Below are 23,855 nucleotides of genomic sequence, written 5' to 3' on the forward strand. Positions count from 1 at the left end.
TTTGTTTACTTACATAGTAAAACATCGTTATTCCATTAGTAAATTATTGTTAATCATAAAAAAAAAAACAATTGGCAAATGTAATTATACGGACCATAAACATACAATTACTATAATAAGCGGATAGTTATTAAATATTAATTTTATTATTTGTTTTTATAGTGTACTGTGTAGTCACAGTACATATAAAGTTATATTTTCACTGTGATCTTACAATTCGTAAATATGGTCACGGCACAAGTTTGAATATCCGACTATTTTTTCTTGCAGCCATTTTGGGAGTAAAAATTATGTTAATTAATTTAGAATAATTTAAAAATAAATTCTGAATTTTTTATGTCGTTTAATTTGAATTATGATTTATTTTATGTTTTTTTTTAGCAAATTACGGAACGCATTGTTGATAGTCGACAATCGACATTGACGTTTGACATTTAAATATTAGAAATAAGGACGTGTCGAAAGCGCGACCGCCTCTAAACTTTGTTCACGCAAAAATACGAAAACTATTTATTCTTTACAAACAATAAAACTCGAAAAAGTTAAACGTGTACACTATTTACTTAGTAAAGCTGTTTTTGTTATAAATAAATAGCAAATTACTTATAATATGGCAATATCGTTTGCATTTCGAAGTTCGTCTGTTAACAAAGACTGGATTTTATAAACAATCACTTTGTGTTAGATCATAGTGTGTGTGAGTGAATTGAAACAAATTTTAGATAAGAAAATAATTAAATCGAACATATTCAAAGCATTTATGAGAGGAAATTGCTTGAGATATTTTAAAATGAGCAGCGTAAACAGAGATGCTCCCATTGGTGTTCAGTGTTTACAAAAATTAAATTCCTGGCTATGTCCTCGGTTTCGAATTAATAAATTACGATGGTAAGTTATCTTTATTAGATATTTATTCCAATGGTTAGTTTAATTTGTTACATATTTATATGTTGTATTCATTACAGTTTAAACAAAAAACGTATGTGAACAACTTAATTATATCATTGCTGCTCATAGTAAATATAAATTTAATAATATTAAACTCAGTATTACTCTTTACGGTCAAGCAGTATCGATGTAGAGGCCATTTTTAAGGTCAATATTCAAGATCATTATGCATAAATAAAAAAAAATGTAAAGTTTAACAGAAAAAAGTATTCAACAAACGAATCAAAGAATATGTTGACTATTGTGAATTAAAAAAATTATAAAATATGTGTGAAATTATTGATTAATAAATTAAAATTTTGACATGTATTTATAACCCTTTCTTTAAATTAAAACATTTTGTATCTAAATACCACAACCATACCACAAATTCTAAACAACAGTTAGAGTAAGTGAGCCAGTGTAATAACAGGCTTGGGAGTTTTAGCATCTTAGAATAAAATAAAATTTAGCCGTGCCTCGTTGTAAGGAATGCTTCTACTTCTTGTGAATAATCATTGATAATCTTTAGCAATTAGATTACAAAGATATCATTGTGTATGAGTGTTGTAAACTAAAAATTAACTCGACAAAAAATGTATTCATGGAATTGATAATCATTTTTATCAAAGTGTATTTATATGTTAATTTGATAAGTATCTATTGGTATTTGAAAATTTTTCGATATATGCTTATAATTTCATAGTTATTTCCATTTGGATGAGTGGACGGCACATACCCAGTACTTGCACAAAGTCCTAGGACCAAGTGTAGTTTAGACACTATTTGTATTGTAATTAAACCTTTTCAAACCAAAATATAATTAATCTAATTCTAGCAGTACAAAGTATAGTATCATGATATAGAACAAAATATTTTTCAGAATATAGACTGTCTCCTTGTTTTAATGACTAGACATAAGATACAGCGTGAGACCTCGGGTTCGAAACCCAGAATGAGTTGTTTTAAACTTGTTGAAAAATTCTCAGTAATACCCCTGAGTCTAAAAGTTGATAGTGTGTACAGACCTGTACCTCAGAAAGCAAGTCCTGTGCTTTATCTGAACTTTAAAAAAAAATTGTTTTTAATGTTTGAGAAGGTACAATCCCGCTTGGTTCCAATTTCAACTTGATAGGATTTTTGAGGTTACGAAATACGAGATAACTTTTTAATTTAATGCTATTATAGTATTATTCATAATTGCTATACAACTTGCCAATATTGTATAACATTGTCAAACTAATATATTTTCTATTTAAACACGCTTTTACGAGTTATTTACGTCAGTTTGTTTGAATCTTACAACTTATAGCACGACACAACTTAGAAATAGCATCGGCATTCAATAAAACCGATTATTACCGATTTATGCAACCAATAGAAAAAGCTCCAATCGCGCCAATCGACGCTATTCGTCGCTATAGATTCTCGCGTCAGTTCAACCCGAGACAGCAAGTGCATGTAAATCGACGTGTCAAATTGACGAATATATTAGGTCATACGATATTACAAGTTATTACGTTTGTGTAAGATCACATTCACATGAGAAATAAATATTAATAATTTGGGATAGAGTACTTAATTCGGATGAGATCGGTTTTACGAATTTTGCCGATTCTACATCTAAGTTGTGTCGTACTATACTTGTAAACCGTTCCAAGAAATTTGCGAAGGAAATTGCCCTTGGCCCTCATTGGTTAAGAAGCATGACCTTCATGAGCCAAATCATTTCTTAGGATTGTCTTACATGCCGGATTCGTCACGCTAATCGCTTGCCTCACGATAAGTGTTATGCAATTATATAGACGCCTCAAAAGGCTGTCTACGAAATACCGTTAACAATTATAAATTCTGTTTTAGTTATTATAAAAAAAAAAATACCAAAAATATATATATGATCAGTCTTTTTACCCCCATTTCTCATCTGTCTAGGTGTGTTGTAGGTTTCCAAAATGGGACTTAATTCGAGTTGCCGTAATAACTGACCATCTAATTTTTTCAGATTTTAAAACTGTATTCCAATATATGGTTCTCGTATATGTTAGTAGAATGATCCACCAGTAACAGTAACAGCCTGTAAATTTCCCACTGCTGGGCTAAGGCCTAAGGAGAGTGTACGGAACGTATTCCACAACTGAGATTCTTGCTGGTTCTAATTGGTAGAATCGGCTGGCGGTAGCTTAACATTTGATTTTATACACGACGATTCATAAGTGATTCTATCAGCATACTTGAATAAATATGTTTTTGAGTTTGCTTCAAGGTCTGGAATCAATTCTGGATGTAGTATCAGTTCTTGGTTACCTTAAAAATGTAAAGTAAAGTAACAGCCTGTAAATTTCCCACTGCTGGGATAAGGCCTCATCTTCCATTAAGGAGAGGGTTAGGAACATATTCCACCACGCTGTTAAAATGCGGGTTGGTCGAATAGACATCTGGCAGAATTCCTATGAAATTAGACACATGCAGGTTTCCTGACGATGTTTTCCTTCACTGCCGAGCACGAGATGAATTATAAACACAAATTAAGCACATATATATGTATAGTGGTGCTTGCTTGGTTTTGAACCCGAAATCATCGGTTAAGATGCACGCGTTCTAGCCACTGTGCTGAATGACCCAGCTTAGATGAATACACATATTACGATAAGGCAACACAATTGAAAACAAAAAATCGAAATATACTTTATTCAATTGGGGTTTTACAAGAACTTTTGAATCGTCACTTAACAATTAAGTGAAGCTGCTACCGGTTCGGAAAGTAGATTTTTCCTAGAAGAACCGGCAAGAAACTCAGTACTTACTCTTTTTCAATATTTAAAAAATACAATCATATTAGTTGAACAGTTACATAATATGTTAGTAATTGTTTACACGTTAATATATTTCAACAGACATTCTCTCTAAACATTGTAATATAATATCCATTTGGTATCGATTTGCTTAAATGACACATTAATAAAATAATATTAAACACTAGCAACCCGCCCTGGCTTCGCACGGGCAATACTGATACTAAATATTCTACAGAATTTGTTTATTTAGGACATCACATTAGAAACTTCTAAAATTATCAGTGTTTCTTTACTATTTTGTCCATCTATATACAGACTAGGTGGTATGGCTTTGTGCAAGCCCGTCTGGATAGGTACCAGCCACTCATCAGTTATTCTACCGCCAAATAATAGTGCTCAGTATTGTTGTGTTCCTGTTTGAAGGGTCAGTGAGTCAGTGTAACTGCAGGCACAAGAGACATAACATCTTAGTTCCCAAGGTTGGTGGCACATTGACGATGTAAGGAATAGTTAATATTTCTAACAGCGTCATTTTCTATGGGTGATGGTGACGACTTACAATCAGGTGGCCCCTATGCTCGTCCGCCAACCTATACCATAAAAAAAAAGAAATATTCTACAGAATTTGTTTATTTACGACAACACATTAGAAAATTCTAAAATGATCAGTGTGTCTCTACAATATTGTCCATGTATTATACACAAAAACCTTCCTCTCGAATCACTCTATCTATAAAAAAAACCGCATCAAAATCCGTTGCGTAATTTTAAAGAACTGAACATACAGTCGAGATGGCCCAGTGGTTAGAACGCGTGCAGAGAGAGGAGGCCCAGCAGTGGGAATTTACAGGCTGTTGTTGTTGTTGTTGAACATAGATAGGGACAGACAGCAGTAAGCTACTTTGTTTACGATTATGTGTGATTCATATAACGCTGATTAGTATGTTTATTGTTGAGTTTATACTATGTATTGTATATGATAGTCATGTTACATATGTCTGTTCGTAACTACATACTATGAAGTACGTTTGTATGTGAATCGGACTTTGTTGCTTCTGTTATTTGGTGATAGAGCAAGTACAAGATTATATCTATATTATAATGTTATAAATGTGAAAGTAACTCTGTCTGTCTGCTGTGCTTTCACGTCTAAACTGCTGAACCCAATTTGATGAAATTTGTTATGAAGCAAACTTGAACTCTAAGAAAGGATATAGGCGACATTTTTGCATTACACATGACAACCAACCAAACAAGCCGAGATGGCCCAGTGGTTAGAACGCGTGCATCTTAACCGATGATTGCGGTTTCAAACACAAGCAAGCGCCGCTGATTCATGTGCTTAATTTGTGTTTATAATTCATCTCGTGCTCAGTGGTGAAGGAAAACATCGTGAGGAAACCTGCACGTGACAAATTTCATAGAAATTCTGCCACATTTGCAGGGCCGGATTTAGGGGAGGGCAACCGGGGCAACTGCCCTGGGGCCTCCACATGAGAGGGGGCCACAGTTTTCAGCAAGTTAACAAATACTGAGATATAGTCAAATTATAATAATGTTACTATTTCATATTTTAAAAGTTACCGATACAAATACGAAAAAATTCATAGCTTACTGAATGAAATAAAAAAAAAAAACTAATTAATTCATAATAATATAATTATTAGGGTCTTCACGCTTCTGTTTGTCTAAGGCCCTCACTGCTTTGTGGCCCCCGGGCCTCCACACCTTTAAATCCGACTCTGCACATTTGTATTCCACTAACCCGCATTGTAACAGCGTGGTGGAATATGTTCCAAACCATCTCCTCGAAGGGAGAGGAGGCCTTTAGCCCAGCTGTGGGAATTTACAGGCTCCTAAAACGAGAGCGAAGCCTCGGGCGACTACTAGTAGATGATAAGCGTGGAGCTTATAATTGTTGACTTCCCGGCAGAATATATTACATACAATATACATATATAATTGTATTCAACTAACATGACTTTGTATTTTTAAATGTTGAGAAAGAGTAACTACTACCTACTTTTACGACCTCCGTGGTCGAGTAGTGGGTACACCGCTTTTCGTGGTATTCCACTCCGAGGTCCCGGGTTCGATTCCCGGCCGATTCCATGTAGAAAAAGTTCATTAGTTTTCTATATTGTCTGGGGTTTGGGTGTTTGTACCATCGTTACTTCTGATTTTCCACAACACAAGTGCTTTAGCTACTTACATTGGATCAGACTAATGTATGTTATGTTGTCCAATATTTATTTATTATTTACTGGGTTTCATGCCGGTACTATTCTGGTATGTGTACCGTGGAACATATACATTGAGCAAAAAAGGGCTATTTTAATATTACAAACAGACGCTCCAATTTTATTATATGTATAGATAAAGAAACAAGAACATAGTGTATTGTTAGACTAAATTCAAACATACAACAGCTACTTACACAGAGAGCCACTGACGTCATGATATTTTCATATTATTTTCATACGACGATACATCATATAATACTCTTTAATATATGGTGCATAAAATAAACGAAAAATTAATAATTAAAAAAAATTCGCACAAAATAATTCAAAGGTAAAATTTAATACATAGTAAAACACCATTTACGAAATTAATGCCATAATCTGTAAATACGGCTATCACTGTAGCGCGCTGGATATTCCCGCTCACTCGCTCCCCGCACCGTGTTTTGGTGCGGGTTCAAACCTAGAAAAGCACCACAGTGGATCGGATGATGGAACGCAGTAAAACCAGCATTCCAATGAAAATCATCCATTCCAAAATATGCAAATAGACTTTTAAAAGCAATTTTGAATCGTCATTTAGCAACTATATTAAGTGGAGCTACCCTTTGCTGCCGACGGTACTTTATGTTAATAATTTGTGAATGAATAGTTCGGAACGGCATCGTCAAAATTGAACAGGTCAAAATAGGTCAAACGTGCCGTCCTAAGTTACTGACCCTCTTGTATTTATACAAGGAAATCTTTGATAATAGTGTTGTGAATTAATTAAAGGATAAATGTTATTAAGTGTATTTGATTGCTTTTTTTTTATGTTTTAGAAAGCCATACGTAATTAGGTATATAATTTAAAGCGTTGATGTCTTAGGCACGTTGTATAATAATAATAACAGCCTGTAAATTTCCCACTGCTGGGCTAAGGCTTTTTTTTATTTGAGGAGAAGGTTTTGGCACATATTTCTACCACACTGTTCCAATGCGGGTTGGTGGATTTACAAGTGGCAGAATTTCGTTGAAATTAGACACACGCAGGTTTCCCTCATTGCCGAGCTCGAAATGAATTATAAACACAAATTAAATGAATATTCAGTGGTGCTTGTCTGGTTTGAACCCGCATTCATCAATTAAGATGCACGCGTTCTAACCACTGGGCATCTCGGTTTCGCACACAAAACAATTAGGTAAATAATTTGTCTCTTTTCAGGTATCAAGCAAGCGTCCTTATTCTGACATACTTCACATACATGACTTACCATTTGACGAGGAAACCGATATCCGTAGTGAAGAGTGTCCTCCATCAAAACTGCAGTGCGTTGACACCACCGCCTGATGTCAGACCTGGTGACGATCAGTGGTGTAACTGGCCTCCGTTTAGTAAGTATTAAATGTATATATTTGTATGAAGATGGACTGACTAGCAAATGGTTTAGGAATAGTTTGAAGCAGCATCACCTTTATGGCGTAATTGGGTGCACTCGGCGTCCAAGGAGAGACACCACCCCCCCACTTTCCATCACGTGGGGGAAGAGCAGAAAAAGAAAACTCATTGGCATATCACGATCGTGTTCTAAATCGTGTTTGGACTTTGTAATATAATACATTTGGAGTCGATTGTTAAATGGGTCACCTAAAAATTCGTGGAAAAATCCGATATAATTATCTTACACGAGTTTCTATAATTAATATGTTATTCTCGAGAGTTGTTTTGAAATTATATGTTTTTGAAAATAGTTAGCTGTTAATAGGCTATTTGACTGGTCTTTAAAATCCATTTAATATTATTTGGTAAAGGTTAAGGAACCCACTAAAAGTCGACTTTTTTATTTCTTGTATATATTTGCCGATAAATATCATATTAAAAACACCACATTTAAATAGCTCTCGAAAACGCTACTTGGACAATATGGCGCTGCAATGGAGTCGCTGACGTTACTTGCCTGTATTTTAATCTGTGGTACATATAGTAGGCAAGCAAAGTTAACAAGCAAGTGACTTCATCATAAGCCCGGCCAATCAGGAGCGTTTTGTGTCACGTGAGAAACGTTTAAAAATCGCGTTTTTATTTATGGATTTTGGAATAAATTACGTATTAATTTCAATTTTCGTTAATAAATAGACATTTTTAAGCTCATAATATACACTGATTACAATTATATACATTTTATTTTTGGCATTGTCAAAGAACCTATTATGATAAAATCTGGTTAGGAAATTACCACACATATTCTAGCTTCGGTTTGAAGGGCGAGTAAGATGATGCATCTCTGTTATCTAGGAAACATGTAATATTTCTTACAGTGTTAATGTTAATGGGTGCTGGTGACCACTTAGCAGGTGGTAGGTTTGCCTACCTATTACATAAAAAAACTGAATGATAAAGCTAATATTAGTGTTGTTTCAGACACAAATGACGCCAACACACTGCTCGGTACCCTTGACTCCGCCTTCCTGTTCTCATACGCTGGCGCCATGTTTGTTTCCGGTGAGTTTACCTTTAGATATATAAATATGGGCTGGGCTGATGTTGAGGATAATGAAAGTCACTAACTGGTTCACGATTTATTAACGAGACGTTACAATTATACGGACTGTGACGCACTTGATAGACACTCTCTCTTACATATGCAATGCTTCGACTTTTATACATGATACATGCTAAACAATATGAGATACACAGATGTGAAATATTTTAGTCATAGAATATGTAACTTTACTAACTATTTACTTTAATACCTATGTGCATATACAGCACATATATCTTGATATATATTTTTTACGGCATTTTTTGTGGACAATGTATATATTACAGAGAATATTTGGTGGTCGGATTTTATTAAATTCTGAGAATCTACCACACACTTAAGATATATTCTACCACCAAACAGCAATACAATAAAAACTTGTTTTTATAAAAATAATATAATAGTTCAGTAGTTCAGTCAGGTTTTTTGGTTATGTAAATCCAATAACAGGAGACCTGGGTCTATTACTAATGACAGATCTTTGTGGGATATAACCTTAATGTCCAAAAATAATAATAATTAAAAGTCAAAAGAATATCCTTCAAGAAGTTTATATATAGTTGTATATATAATACCAAACATTATACTTAAAAGATTAAAAATGTTGTATATGCCCATCCTTGGGTTTCGTACCAAATACCATTAGACATAGTTACTTTTATATAGTACAAGATATATCATGAACACATAATTTCTAATGCTTGGTAACTTCCAGGCATGATATATAACATACATAATATATAATTGTATTCTTAAATGTTGAAAAAGAAATACTAAGTTTCTTGTCGGATCTCCAAGACAGAATCTCGACTATGAACTAGTGGTAGTTGAGAGTTGAGATGGCCCAGTGGTTAGAACGCGTGCATCTTAACCGATGATTACGGGTTCAAACCCAGGCAATCACCGCTGATTCATGTGCTTAATTTGTCTTTATAATTCATCTCGTGCTTAGCGGTGAAGGAAAACATCGTGAGGAAACCTGCGTGTGACAAATTTCATAGAAGTTGAATTCCACCAACCCGCATTGGAACAGCGTGGTGGAATATGTTCCAAACCTTCTCCTCAAAGGGAGAGGAGGCCTTTGGCCCAGCAGTGGGAAATTACAGGGTGTTGTTGTTTGTTGTTGTTGGTAGCTTCACATAATATTAAGTTAAATGACAATTCAATAGTGCTCGTAAAAGCCTACTTGAATAAAGTACAGTTTCGATTGGTCAGACTTTATTACCTTTTGTTGATGACAATATTGTACCATGACGATTTTGTTTTATGAGAATCCAAGAATATTTTGTTTTTGATTGTATTATATGGTGATTTTGTTTGTCCTCTAGGTATGATCGCGGAAAGAGTTGATCTCAGGTATTTCCTCTCGTTCGGGATGCTGGTGTCTGCTATCTTCTGCTATCTCTTCGGCTTGGGTCGAACTCTAGACGTTCACGACATATCGTTCTATTTAATAGTGCAGGTGAGATCTTTTTAGAGGTTCTTGGTGTGAGTTTGAGTATAGTAACAAAAAGAAAAAAATGTTGAAAAAGAGTAACTATTGAGTTTCTGGCTGATTCTTCTCGGTAGAATCTACTTTCCGAACCGTCGGTAGCTTCACTTAATTTAAAATGATTCAAAAGTGTTTGTAAAAGCCTACCTGCCTAAGCCTGTGAATAAAGTTCATTTTGATTTATATATCAGACATCACATACATTACTCTGATCCCGATCTAACTAGCTTAAGCACTTCTGTTCGGTTATGTGATATAAGTTAAGATATAAGTTGTGTGCGTACTTTAACAGTATAGTACGACACAATCAAGATGTAGCATCGGCAAAATTCGTAAAACCGATCGCATCCGAATTGAGCACGCCATCCCAAATTATCAATATTTATGTGTATATGATCTTTACATAAACGCACAAACTTGTAATATTATATGACCTAATATATTCGTCAATTTGACGCGTCGATTTACATGCACTTGCTTTCTTGCCATGCCACTGAAGAAATAAAATTCGATCATATTACGCTTATTATAAGCCCCGTACCGATATTATGATAGTTTCGTACGAGGTCTTAAGCACCCCGTACTGATAACTGTAAAAACGTCACAGCTAACGTATTAAGAGATGTTGATTCTTTTGATAGCTTGACAATATCAGCGGAAAGATATGTATTTTCAATGTTAATATTAAACCTTTTACTCCCCAGGCCGGTGCGGGTATCGCTCAAACGACAGGATGGCCGGGAACAGTGGCGATCGTTGGCAAATGGTTTGGCAATGCAAAAAAGGGACTCATTTTTGGACTGTGGAATTCTCATACTTCCCTTGGAAATATTTTGGGTATTTATTGGAATTCATTTGTTTTTTTTATTGACAAAACTATCAAGTCTTACTCATCATATATTGTATCTTATCTTATTCACATCGTGGTAGGGCTTTGTGCAAATCCGTCTGGGTAGTTACCACCAACTCATCAGTTATTCTACCGCCAAACAACAGTGCTCAGTATTATTGTGTTCCGGTTTGTAGGGTAAGTGAGCCAGTGTAACTACAGGCACAAGGGACAGCATCTTAGTTCCCAAGGTTGGTGGCGCATTGACGATGTAAGGAATGGTTAATATTTCTAACAGTTTCATTGTCTATGGGTAATGGTGACCACTTACCATCAGGTGGCCCATATGCTTTAGTGTCCCTTATGCCCGTAACTACAGGCATAAGGGACGCTATCTTAGTTACCTAAAGTTGATGGCGCGCTTGCTATGTATGGGAAGGAATTAATATGTCTTAAACTATCAATGGTTTTAGACAATCTGGAAAACTATGTGAAATAAAAAATAATTCAGATTTTAAATGGACATGGTTGTTTTTATTATTACATTTATTTGAAACGAGATATTTGCCATAATTTTTAATTTTATTTTTGAGGAGCTCGATATTTCGACATTATCTGCGAATGTCTTGTTCACGAGTCTCCACCGAATAAAAATAAAAAACTATTTCTTATTTGTGTTTATAATTCATCTCGTGCTCGGCGGTGAAGGCAAACATCGTGAGGAAACCTGCATGTGTCTAATTTTATAGAAATTTTCCGACATGTGTATTCCAGCAACCCACATTGGAACAGCGTGTTGGAATATGTTCCAAACCTTTTCCTTATAGGGTCTTAGCCCAGCTGTGGGAAATTTACAGGCTATTGTTGTTGTAGTTTGACAAATACTGAGTCACTTTTTTTTTTTAATTTCAGGTACAGTAATGGCGGCGGAATTCGTGGAAAGCGATTGGTCACTATCGTTCGTGTATCCGGCGCTAGTGATGGGCGCCGTCGCGTTTCTAGTGTTCCTATTTCTAGTGCCAGAACCTAAGAACGTCGGCCTTTCGACGGATAGACAGTCTGTGAGTTTGTTTTCACTTCTACCATTAATGTATACGAGGAATTGTTTGGGACTTAATAATGAACCTTGTGGAACTCCTTAAGGTTATATATTTTTTGATATTAAATATTTTTCTATGTGTATGTTTGTGTCTTGCTTTCAACGATCAGATGAGCCATTTGATGGTAAGTGGTCACCATTTTCCCAAAGTTATTGATGCTGTAAGAAATTCAACCATTCCTTTCATTATCAATGCGCTTCTAAATTTGCAACTAGAGATGTAACATCTTACATCCCCAGTGCTTACATTTTCACCCATTAGACCACAAGGATATCAAGTATCTTGTTTGGCGAGAATATTACAAATAATTAAATATGAGACAACATCACATACATTACTCTGATACCAATGTAAGTACCTAAAGCACTTGTGCAATGGAAAATCAGAAGTAACGACGGTACAAACACCCACACCCAAGACAACATAGAAAAATAATGTGAATCTACATCGACTCGGCCGGGAATCGAACCCGGGACACATGAAAACCCGTGTACACACCACGGAGGTCGTCAATATATATATCTAATGTTTTTTTTATATACTTTTTATTCTGTATATAATAGTGTCGTGTCCTAATAAACATTTCTTTCTTTCTTTCCAATTTAACAAAGTGGGTGGTACCCAAAAGGGCATGAACAAAGCCCGAAGTAAGTTTTAATGTCGATATTTCTAATTTTTCAGCCAAACCGACCCTCACACAGATCAGACGATGAAGAAGAAGCCTCCCAAGTTATAGTTGGAGATCAGGTATGCAAACGATAATTATGTAACTGTATTTTAAATTTTGGGAAAGTAACTTGCCGGTTATTCCAGAATCTACATTCAGTACCGGTGGTAGTTTCACTTAATATAGTTAAATGAAGATTCAGACAAGTGAAAGCATACTTGATTAGAATTAGCGCGCACTGGTAACTTTTGTCACGGTGACTGTTTCGTCACTCTTGTCGAGTCCATGAATATGTATGGAGGTGAGCGCACGTTACGACGTGACATTTGTGTCTGCATCTGTACATATTCACGGACTTGACAAGAGTGACGAAACAGTCACCGTGACAAAAGTTACCAGTGCGCGCTAGTTCTAATCAAGTATATTTTGATTGTTTTTTATGGTTTTAAGTTTAGTCTTAATACATAATTAGTAGGCATGTGATATCGGTTGTGTGACGGATTTCAGCTATTGTTCTGTCTCTGTTTAACTTGACACTGTACGATATGCGAGAAAGAGATGAAACGAATGTGTTGCAATCGGTTTAACGTTCGCTCCATATCTTTGTCACATATGGGTTACTTTAAAGTTAGAGGGAGATAGGGCGAATATTTCATGAGTTTAATGTTGTCGTACTTTGGATGCTTTGTCGTTACAACAACAGCCTGTAAATTTCCACTGCTGGACTAAAGGCCTCCTCTCCCTTTGAGGAGAAGGTTTGAAACATATTCCACCACGCTGTTCCAATGCGGGTTGCTGGAATACACACGTGTCAGAATTTCTATGAAATTTGTCATATGCAGGTTTGCTCACGATGTTTTCCTTCACCGCTGAGCACGAGATGAATTATAAAGACAAATTAAGCACATGAATCAGCGATGCTTGCCTGAGTTTGAACCCGCAATCATCGGTTAAGATGCACGCATTCTAACCACTGGGCCATCTCGACTTAGCATATCATATCAGAACGATATTCATAGTTGTTTAGATGCGGTAAAACGGTTACGTCATCATCGAATCGATGACGTCTATATCGTCATGCCTACTAATATAGTATACGTTTAATGTATGCACACATCGTTTTAACCCAGTTTTTATTATAAGTTTTGACTAACATCACTAATTCACGATAAACCTTACCTTTCAATACGTTACCAAAGGTAAGTTACGACTCACCATCATTAAATAACAGCATGATTGCAGGCGGCGAGCTTGAGACCATCTCGGCACTCTGCTAATACGCCCCCGGTAAGCTAGAACTAATCATTTAACTTGTAATCCATCATTAGTTTAAATTACCCTTAGCTTATATTGGACAACATCACATACATTACTCTGATCCCAATGTGAGTAGCTAAAGCACTTGTGTTGTGGAAAATCTGAAGTAAAGACGGTACAAACATCTATCTTGTCTTGGGTCTAACCAAAGACAACATAGAAAACTAATGAACTTTTTCCACATCGATTCGGATGCGAATCGAACCCTAGACCTCGGAGTCGGGTACCCATGAAAACCGGTGTACACACTAATATAAACTAACTAATATAGCTAATATAAACGCATTGGTCAGTTTGTTTGTAAAACTACTCAACTGATCGTTTTCACTGAAAATTACGTAGGTACTCTATGAAACATAACATAAACATAACACTATGAAACACCCCTCCCCTTCTCAGAGCTAAGTAAAAATAAGTTTGGGTCTGGCCCAAGATAACATAAAAACTAATGAACTTTTTCTACATCGATTCGGATGCGAATCGAACCCGAGACCTCGGAGTCGTGTACCCATGACAACCGGTGTACACACTAATATAATCTACTAAAAACGCAACGCAAACGCAACTGACAACAGTTTGTTTGTAATAATACTCAACTGATCGTTTTAAAATCGTTCGATCGTTTTGCACGCACGTTTTCACTGAAAATTACGTAGGGTACATAAAACCCCCCCCCCCCCCCCCTCAGAGTTAATTAAAAATAAGTACGTATTTATATGTATAGCATACACATAAAGTACTGCTGTGGATACATTATCTCGCGTCATTTCAACCCGAGAAAGCAAGTGCATGTAAATCGACATGTCAAATTGACGAATATATTAGCTCATATGATATTACAAGTTATTACGTTTGTGTAAAGATCATATTCACATAAATAAATATTGATAATTTGGGATAGCGTACTTAATTCGGATGTGATCGGTTTTACGAATTTTGCTGACGCTACATGTCGTATAACTGTGTAATTGTTTTGTCGCCAGTACCAACAAGACGACCCAACGGAGGAGACGGCGCTGCTGTCGCGTCGTCCGTCTCGCTCTGCGGGCGCTGTCTCGCTCTCCCGCGCGCTGGCCATCCCCGGCGTGGTGGAATTCTCCCTCTCTCTTTTCTTCGCGAAGCTTGTCAGCTACACATTCCTCTACTGGCTGCCTCTGTATATTAAGTCTTCCAGTAAGTGAATTGAATTTATTAATAAAATTATATATGTAAAGCGCGTCAAATAATTTATTATAATTAAAGCTCCTTGTCTCGTCGAGATGGCCCAGTGGTTAGAACGTGTGCATTTTAACCGATGATTGCGGGTTCAAACCCAGGCAAGCACCGCTGATTCATGTGCTTAATTTGTCTTTATAATTCATCTCGTGAAAAACTTCGTAGGGAAACCTGCATGTGACAAATTTCATAGAAATGCTGCCACATGTGTATTCCACCAACCCGCATTGGAACAGCGTGGTGGAATATGTTCAAAACCTTCTCCTTAAATAGAGAAGAGGCCTTTAGCCCAGCAGTGGGAATTTACAGGCTGTTGTTGTTGAAAGCTCCTTTTTGGCTAGGAAACTACTAAAACGCAAACTAAAAATGACATCAAAATCGGTCCAATAGGGAAGATACGATATTTTTGTTTTCGTATTTATTTTAAAGAACTCCATATAGAATAGACTACAAGTATATTAAAAATCTAAAACACTGTAATTTACTGCAAAAAATGCGGATTCAAAATGCCAATTTAAATTTTCGCGCGAAAACGAATCTATGTTTCCTATGACGTCACTGCTGTCTATCACTGGCCCACTGCTCGTACTTGTACTGGCTTTTATACTTATGTATTTTTCTTGACCTTTGAGATACTCTTTTGTTAAAATTTAAAACGGACTATCGATACTCCGAAGAAAAGCTTTGTTGACGTATGTTTTGTGCCTTTCAACAAAGTTTTCATATAAATGGTTTTAAAGTAGCCCTTCTGTTACAAAACCGATATAAAAGTGAAATAAAACTAGCTATAACGGATTTGAATCGCGTATATTAATTATTTTTGGCATCCCGACGTTCCGAGCACTTTACGGCGTTCGTGGTCACGGGTAGACTAAGGTATCTTAACCAAAAATAATTAATATACGCGTTTCAAATCCGTAATAACTAGTTTTATTTCAGTGTGTAATCGCGAAAATATAAGACAACATTACGATATAAAAGTGGTTTCAAGCTGAAAAGATGAATCTGGAGTCTGCTTTGACAGACCTAACTTCAATTTTAAATCGTAAAACGCAATTAATTTTCGTTCAACGTTTACTTTTACAACTATAACCTCAAATAAGTAGTCATAACAGGAGTGACGTCACTGAACGCTACATTAGCGTTTTGAAATACGTTCCGTTTCACGTTACTTTAATTCGTAATTATTGTTAAAAAAAAAAACAAAATTATATTAAATATAAACCTTGCAGTGGCTCTTCTTTAATATATTTTTAACATTTTAATAGCAAAATTTTCATTAATATTTTATTTGCTGTTCCCTAGATTGGATCACATTGGTATTGTCAAATTAAAAACTACCACTGGTTCGAAAGAGAAAAACCAGAAAAGCCTTTTTGTCTGTTAAGTCATGTTTATGTATATTCCTTGTCATAAATAAATATGAGGCGACAGTTTCATTCTCAAGGTGTTATAATAACCATGAACCCACTAATTACATAATGATCTTGCACACAAGTGTTTCTTGCAGTTTTTTTAAATTTGGTAACGTTCATATTCCTATGATTCTTTTTTTTTTTTTTTTTTTTTTATTTTTTTTTTTTTTTTATTTCACACACAAGTTTATGTTTACATTATTAAATGCCAGCCCTGAATTCCAAACTAGCTTTCGCTGTGTTTTGGAAGTCAGTTCCTTCCCAGATTTTAGGTTACAAATTGTTTCTTATTATAAAAGTAAAAGTAAATGGAAAATTAAAAAAAATAAATAATAGTAATAATAATAATAACAATCAAATCACAAAAGAAATTATTTACCAAACTAAGTAGTGAATTAAAATGATAAAGGTTAATATTATGTGGGCACGCGTGTGTGTGTAAGTGTGTGTCTGTATATGTGTATTTATGTATGATGTTGCGTGCTATGAGTGTGTATTTAGTAATATGTGTATATATGCAACAATTATTTGTGATTTATGTCAGCTCTTGAAATAACAATAGTCTTAATTCAACAACTGCTCAGTTTCCTTAAAATCAAAATTCGTAAGCCATTCTTTAATTACTTTTTTAAATTGAAAGTTAGACAAGTTCTTTGTTTTATATTCAGTATTAAGTTTGTTATATAGCCTAGGTGCTAGTGAACTATAACAACGTTGTGCAAATTTATTTTTGACTTTAGGAACCGGACAGATATCTCTTCTTTTGTTATTTGGCTTTATTTGTGGTATGTGGGTCTTATGATACCTACGAAGACATTGATATATAAATAGCTTGCGAACAGATAAAACTTCGGCTTTTTTGTAAAGTAATTGTGATGGATATCTAAACGGTAAGTTGAATAAAATCTTTAATACAGCTCGATGCGCCCTCTCTAGTTCAATGAAATGAGTCTTAACAACGGATCCCCATGAACAGATACAATAATTAATAATACATTCAGCTAATGCTTGATAAATTTGAATGAGGAGTTTAGTATTATCTATAATTCTTAGTTCTCTAAAAATATAAATAAGTTTTCTTAATCTTTTACTAACTGCTACAACATGTTTTTTCCAATTGATCCTATCATCAATAATTACACCTAAATATTTTATGTCAGTTACTCTTTCCAATGCTGGACAATTACCACAATAAACAGTGTTATTGGTGCCCGGGCCACGATTGCAAGGATAAAATTTATCATGTTTTTTTGTTAAACTGTACTGTATAGCTCTATAAAGTAATCACTTTATAAAATCGAGTTACATGGGTAATAACTTATAAGTTTATGAGTGAATAAATATAAAAGAAATGATCTAGAACTTTCGACCAATAACATTTGTAGTAATGTCTTATCATGTCCTCGCAGCGACGCTGACGCCGAAGCAGTCGGGCGAGCTGAGCACGTCGTTCGACGTGGGCGGCGTGGCGGGCGCGGCGCTGGCGGGGCTGCTGGCCGACTGCGTGGGCGCGCCCGCGCTCGTATGCGCCGCCTTCTACGCGCTCGCCGCGCCCGCGGTGAGACACCCACCATCCCACTCGCACTTAGAGCCCCCCACACTCATGAGCTGAGATGGCCCAGTGGCTAGTGATATGTGTTTATTATTCATTTCTTGCTCGGCGGTGAAGGAAAACACCGTGAGGAAACCTGCATGTGTCTTATTTCATCGAAATTGAGCTAAATGTGTATTCCAACCCGTATTGGAACAGCGTGATGAAATATTCTCCTAACCTTCTCAAAAATACTCTAGCAGTGGGAAACTTACATTTGCAGCCTCTTACGAGAGAGTTGAGAGCGTATACCTTATCACAGCAGATAGACAGATATAACTATGACCCCCCCCCCCCATATTAGCAATATGGAGGTATATAGCTCACCGGAGGTTGGTCGTAAGTATCCTCTAATTTGAGTCTTGTGTGTGTGTGTGTGCCCTTATGTCCTTGTTTAAGTCTTGTGTGTGTGTGTGTGTGCAGCTGCTGGCATACCAGTCGTGGGGCGCCAGCTCGTACGTGCTCAACGTAGCACTGCTGGTTGTGGCCGGAGTGCTGGTCAACGGGCCCTACGCTCTCATCACCACGGCCGTCAGCGCGGAGCTCGGTATGTACTGTTCTCATGAGCTTCAAGATTTTTTTTATGGTATAGGTTGGCGGACGAGCATATGGGCCACCTGATGGTAAGTGGTCACCATCGCCCATAGACAATGACGCTGTAAGAAATATTAACTATTCATTACATCGTCAATGCGCCAACAACCTTGGGAACTAAGATGTCATGTCCCTTGTGCCTGTAGTTACACTGGCTCACTCACACTTTAAACCGAAACACAATACTGAGTACTGTTGTTTGCCGGTAGAATAACTGATGAGTGGGTGGTACCTACCCAGACGGGCTTGCACAAAGCCCTACCACCAAGTTGTTCGGTGAAGCTCGATATTTCGACATTATCTACGAATGTTACGAGACTGAAGTTTGCGGGTAGATGTTGATAATGTTAGAAGTGCCCATATCGGACTAACTCCTTTCTCGTACGTTTGCTGCGTAAACACCGGTCATCACTACTATTGTCATTTTCACGATCAATATAATTTCATATAGCTGAAAAGGCCCAGTGGTTAGAACGCGTGCATCTTTACCGATGATTGCGGGTACCAACTCAGGCAAGCACCACTATATATGTGTGCTTAATTTGTGTTTATAACACATCTCGTGCTCGGCGGTCTCAGCTATTTACCCTTATAGTCCTTAAACTCATTTTTTATGTAATCACAATTAAATATTAATGTTAGAAAATATATATTAAAACATTTATTTCGTGAATTCAAACGCTCTTGAAGTTACGGGCACAGCTCGTAGAAGATATATCACCATTTTTCTTCGCAGGCACACACAGTAGCCTCGCTGGTGACTCCCAGGCGCTGGCCACCGTGACCGCCATTATCGACGGTACCGGCAGCATCGGTAAGTCACACACAGATAGGGCTCCAAATGTGACCGTCAGAATATGTTCTAAGCTGTAGAATTAATATATATTATATGACAAGTAAAAAAAAATCGTTAATAATAATCTTAATTATATAATGTCTATTAAAATAGGATTTAGAAGTTTTGAAATTATAAAAAAAATATATTAAAATGAAAAAAAGAATTTCCCGTACCGGGAATCGAACCCGAGCCTCCTGGGTGAAAGCCAGGTATCCTAGCCACTAGACCATACGGGAGATGTCAGTTGTACCAAAATATTTGACTACAATCAAAATACAGCGTATTTGACCTTAATAAAAGTAGTTATATTTAGTAAGAATATAATATGTTATAATATTAGTATACAAATATACAGGTTCATTGGTAATTCGACGTATATCCGCTAGGATGTGATAATATGACAATATGGGGATGTGAATATGATTATGATTTTTTTTTTTTGTTTTTAAGGCATTTTTAAGGAAAAGAAATTGAAACAACATATTATTCCGTCTTCCATTTTCAAATTTGGACCGATAATTATTGTTTAAATATTTACAAATATCCAGTGTTTAATCGTTTTCATAAATCAGAAGAAAGAATACATTTTTATTGAAATTTTTTTTCTAAATAAATTTTAAACATTTTTGACAAATTTAAAAAAAAGCTAAAAAACGTGATATCTCAAAAATGGTTCACTTTTGGATAACGCCTATGGGAGTTAAAGTTATTGCAAATAGTCACCCCTATCACCTCCTAACGGATATACGTCGAGTTACCAATAACCCTGTATATCAATATAGTAGTACATCTTTAGATCTCTTAAATTATATTAGATACTAGTGAACCGCCCCAGAATACTCATACTAAATATACTACGAAAAACGTGTTTATTTACAAAAATAATTATAGTTGTAGCTTATGCTTTATTCTGATGTATATAACCTATGTTACTGTAAAGTTTCATCAAAATCCGTTCAGTAGTTTTTTCGTGAAAGAGTAACAAACATGGATACATCCTCACAAACTTTCGCAATTATAATATTAGTGAAGGATAGGATTCGATAAGGCACATCGTCAAGGCCGTCTTAAGCCTAGAGGCTCTGGCCATATTAGGAAAGTGAGGCCCCAACACTGGCGGATTTACCAATAGGCTAAGTAGGCTGGAGCCTAGGGTGGCAGATTTAGAGGGGCGGCAAATTTAGCCCAAATTTGTTATTATCTTACAGAAATTAAAAAACTTATAATTATATGTATACACATTACGTCCGTAATCCGTATACTCGTCACTACATAGCGGGTTGGAAAAATAATCTAGGTACTGACAGAAATATCACCTAGTTTATAATCACACTAATAACGGGAAAAACCGATGTAATGAGGACGATAGAACACAAATCATAAATGTTGCAAAAAAAAGTAGGGGCGGCAAAAATTGAATAGCCTACTAGCGGCTTGTAAATCCAGCACTGGGCCCCCTATGACTTTGTCAGACACTCTTTTGTTAGAATAAGTAAAGAATGTAGATAAACAAGGTTATAGATTTTTTTTTAAGAATCACATATTTATATTGTACTTATTTATTTGATCTGAGGGGGCCCCTATCGATCGCGGGGCCCGGGGAACTTGTCCAAAGTACCCAATGGGAAAGAGTGACCCCTCTTTCTCATTGCAATATCAATATTTGCAAATAATATTGAGTCTGACATATTTTGTATGAATTAAAGTCCCTTATTTAACAACAACAGCCTGTAAATTCCCACTGCTGGGCTAAAGGCCTCCTCTCCCTTTGAGGAGAAGGTTTGGAACATATTCCACCACGCTGTTCCAATGCGGGTTGGTGGAATACACATGTGGCAGAATTTCTAAGAAATTTGTCACATGCAGGTTTCCTCACGATGTTTTCCTTCACCGCCGAGCACGAGATGAATTATAAAGACAAATTAAGCACATGAATCAGCGGTGTTTGCCTGGGTTTGAACCCGCAATCATCGGTTAAGATGCATGCGTTCTAACCATTGGGCCATCTCTGCTTTTTAAATAAAGACATAAATAAAACATTTTTTTATATTCTACAGGAGCGGCGGTAGGTCCGATGGTAGCCGGTATCGTGTCGAGTGGTAGTTGGTCTGCTGTTTTCTACATGCTGATCGCTTGCGACCTCATGGCGCTGATGCTGCTTGTAAGGTAAGCCTTCATCACCTTCCTTGATCTTGCCTTTCTTCCATTTACGAGTCAAAAAACTTTTGTTGCTTAGGATAGGTAGACTGTTTGACTCAAATCATATATGTATTTGAGCCAGTGTAACTACAGGCACAAGGGACATAACATCTTAGTTCCCAAGGTTGGTGGCGGTTAATATTTCTTACAGCGTCTTTGTCTATGGGTGATGGTGACCACTTACCTTATGCTCGTCCGCCAGCCTATACCAAAGAAAAAAAAATCTCAATATACTTTGTTCAAGTAGGCTTTTACAAGCACTTTGAAAATGTCATTTAACAAAGTATATTAAGTGAAGCTACCACCGGTTCGGAAAGTAGATTCCACCAAGAAGAACCGGCAAGAAACTCAGTAGACGCCACCACCGTAGTCATTTCCATAAAGAATAGTAATTAGTTTTTAGTTATTTGATTTCTTCTTGTTAGGACATGTTAAGTAAAGCTTTTGTAACTTATCTTCCCAAGATGAATTAAAAAAAATATCTTCATTAATAACAGTGGTTAGAACGCGTCTTAACCGATGATTGCGGGTTCAAACCCAGGCAAGCACCACTATATATATGTGCTTAATTTGTGTCTGTAATTCATCTCGTGCTCGGCGGTGAAGGAAAACATTATGAGGAAACCTGCATATGACTAATTTCATATTAATTCTAGCACCCCAATTGGAACAGCGAAATGGTATATGTTCCAAAGCTTCTCTTCAAAGGGGCCTTAGCCCAGCAGTGGGAAATGTGGGAAATTTACAGGCTGTTGTTGTTGTTTTGTTAATCATTTTTGTTGTTTTCTTTTTCAGGATAGCCAAAGCTGAAATAGTCAAAATATGGCAAGACAGACGGCTCTCGTCTCCGCGGTCCGTTCGTATTGAATAGTGAACAGTATTACCGAGTTTAGGATAATTAACAGTAAAGAGAAGTATATCCTGTGTCTGTGCTCGAATGTGTCCATTGCACACACAGGGAAGTTTTTTTTTATGGTATAGATTGGCGGACGAGCATATGGGCCACCTGATGGTAAGTGGTCACCATCACCCATAAACAATAATGCTGTAAGAAATATTAACTATTCCTTACATCGTCAATGCGCCACCAACCTTGGAAACTAAGATGTTACGTCACTGACTCACCCTTCAAACCGGAACACAACAATACTGAGTACTGTTGTTTAGCGGTAGAATAACTGATGAGTCGGTGGTATCTACCCAGACGGGCTTGCACAAAGCCCTACCACTAAGTGAAGTCTTACTGATACTTTTTATTTAAGTCAACTTCGCAGTGAATAGTTTTTGAATCGTCGATAATTAAATACTACCACCGTTTTGAAAAGCAGCCTCTAGAAAGAAGAAACGGCAAGGAACTCGCATAATTGTTCTTTTTAAATAAACAGATTTACAGTGCTGTTATTTACAGTAATTAGTGTCCTGTGATGGAACTCCATTCTAACAGGAGTTTTTTTTTTCTAAAAGTTAATGAATCTTTACATAGTATAAAACCAAGTCATTTTCTTTGTCCCTAGTAAAATATTAAAAATTAATAATGTAATTTTTTTTTTTCAAAAATTATGTGATGACTTAAAAATCTTCAATGAAAAAAATGATGGTAGGTATGCAAGTGGTCTGAGTGATGGTAAGTGGTCACAATTCGTGGTTAAAACACAGATATACTTCTACTTACTCCTGTCTTATATCGACCGTCTGCTGAGAGAATGTTTTCTTGATTATAAACAGTTGATATAACATTGTAACAACGCATTTTTGATTTCAAAAACATTTTGTCGTTTATTGTATTACCAGGGCCGGATTTTTAGATCAGGGCCCCCACTAGACAGGGGCCCCATCAATAGTGATTCCGATAAATGAACTATTTAAATGTGATATATGTTTAAATATATGTCATATCATAATAGTAAGACTAATTACTTTTTCAAAAGTTATTGATACAAATTATTGAAAAAACTCACTGATAGAAATGAAATTGTAAAAGAATAATTAGGGGCCTTTATTGCCTCAACATCTTTATATCCGGGCCTTTTGATAATTAAATATGTCAAAATAATAAAATTTATTGTGAATCGTAATTTAATATAAAGAATTATACAGAAGTATAGAACTAC

General features: G+C 36.1%; 1 protein-coding gene and 1 non-coding gene across 2 annotated transcripts; one reads left to right on the forward strand and one right to left on the reverse strand.

Annotated features, from left to right (window-relative positions):
- The first annotated feature begins 344 nt into the window (after nt 1-344).
- LOC124541994 (glucose-6-phosphate exchanger SLC37A2) lies at nt 345-22,824 on the forward strand. Its single transcript, XM_047119942.1, has 14 exons — nt 345-888; nt 7,170-7,339; nt 8,367-8,447; nt 9,816-9,949; nt 10,684-10,816; nt 11,721-11,869; nt 12,590-12,655; nt 13,818-13,862; nt 14,876-15,065; nt 17,932-18,080; nt 18,537-18,660; nt 19,444-19,521; nt 21,603-21,711; nt 22,540-22,824. The coding sequence occupies exons 1-14, from the start codon at nt 761-763 to the stop codon at nt 22,613-22,615; spliced, it is 1,632 nt and encodes a 543-aa protein (XP_046975898.1). The 5' UTR covers nt 345-760; the 3' UTR covers nt 22,616-22,824.
- Trnae-uuc lies at nt 19,710-19,781 on the reverse strand. Its single transcript has one exon. It is a non-coding gene; the product is annotated as a tRNA-Glu (tRNA).
- Nucleotides 22,825-23,855: the final 1,031 nt, after the last annotated feature.

The sequence above is a fragment of the Vanessa cardui genome, chromosome 29, assembly GCF_905220365.1.
Source record: "Vanessa cardui chromosome 29, ilVanCard2.1, whole genome shotgun sequence".
NCBI lineage: Eukaryota > Metazoa > Arthropoda > Insecta > Lepidoptera > Nymphalidae > Vanessa > Vanessa cardui.

What these genes read in the sequence shown, in the direction of transcription:
- LOC124541994 (XM_047119942.1), top strand. Translation starts at nt 761, where the DNA reads ATGAGAGGAAATTGCTTGAGATATTTTAAAATGAGCAGCGTAAACAGA. An exon ending in TTTCGACGGATAGACAGTCT is followed by an intron (nt 11,870 to 12,589) that starts GTGAGTTTGTTT and finishes CTAATTTTTCAG; the next exon opens with CCAAACCGACCCTCACACAG. An exon ending in ACTCTGCTAATACGCCCCCG is followed by an intron (nt 13,863 to 14,875) that starts GTAAGCTAGAAC and finishes TTTTGTCGCCAG; the next exon opens with TACCAACAAGACGACCCAAC.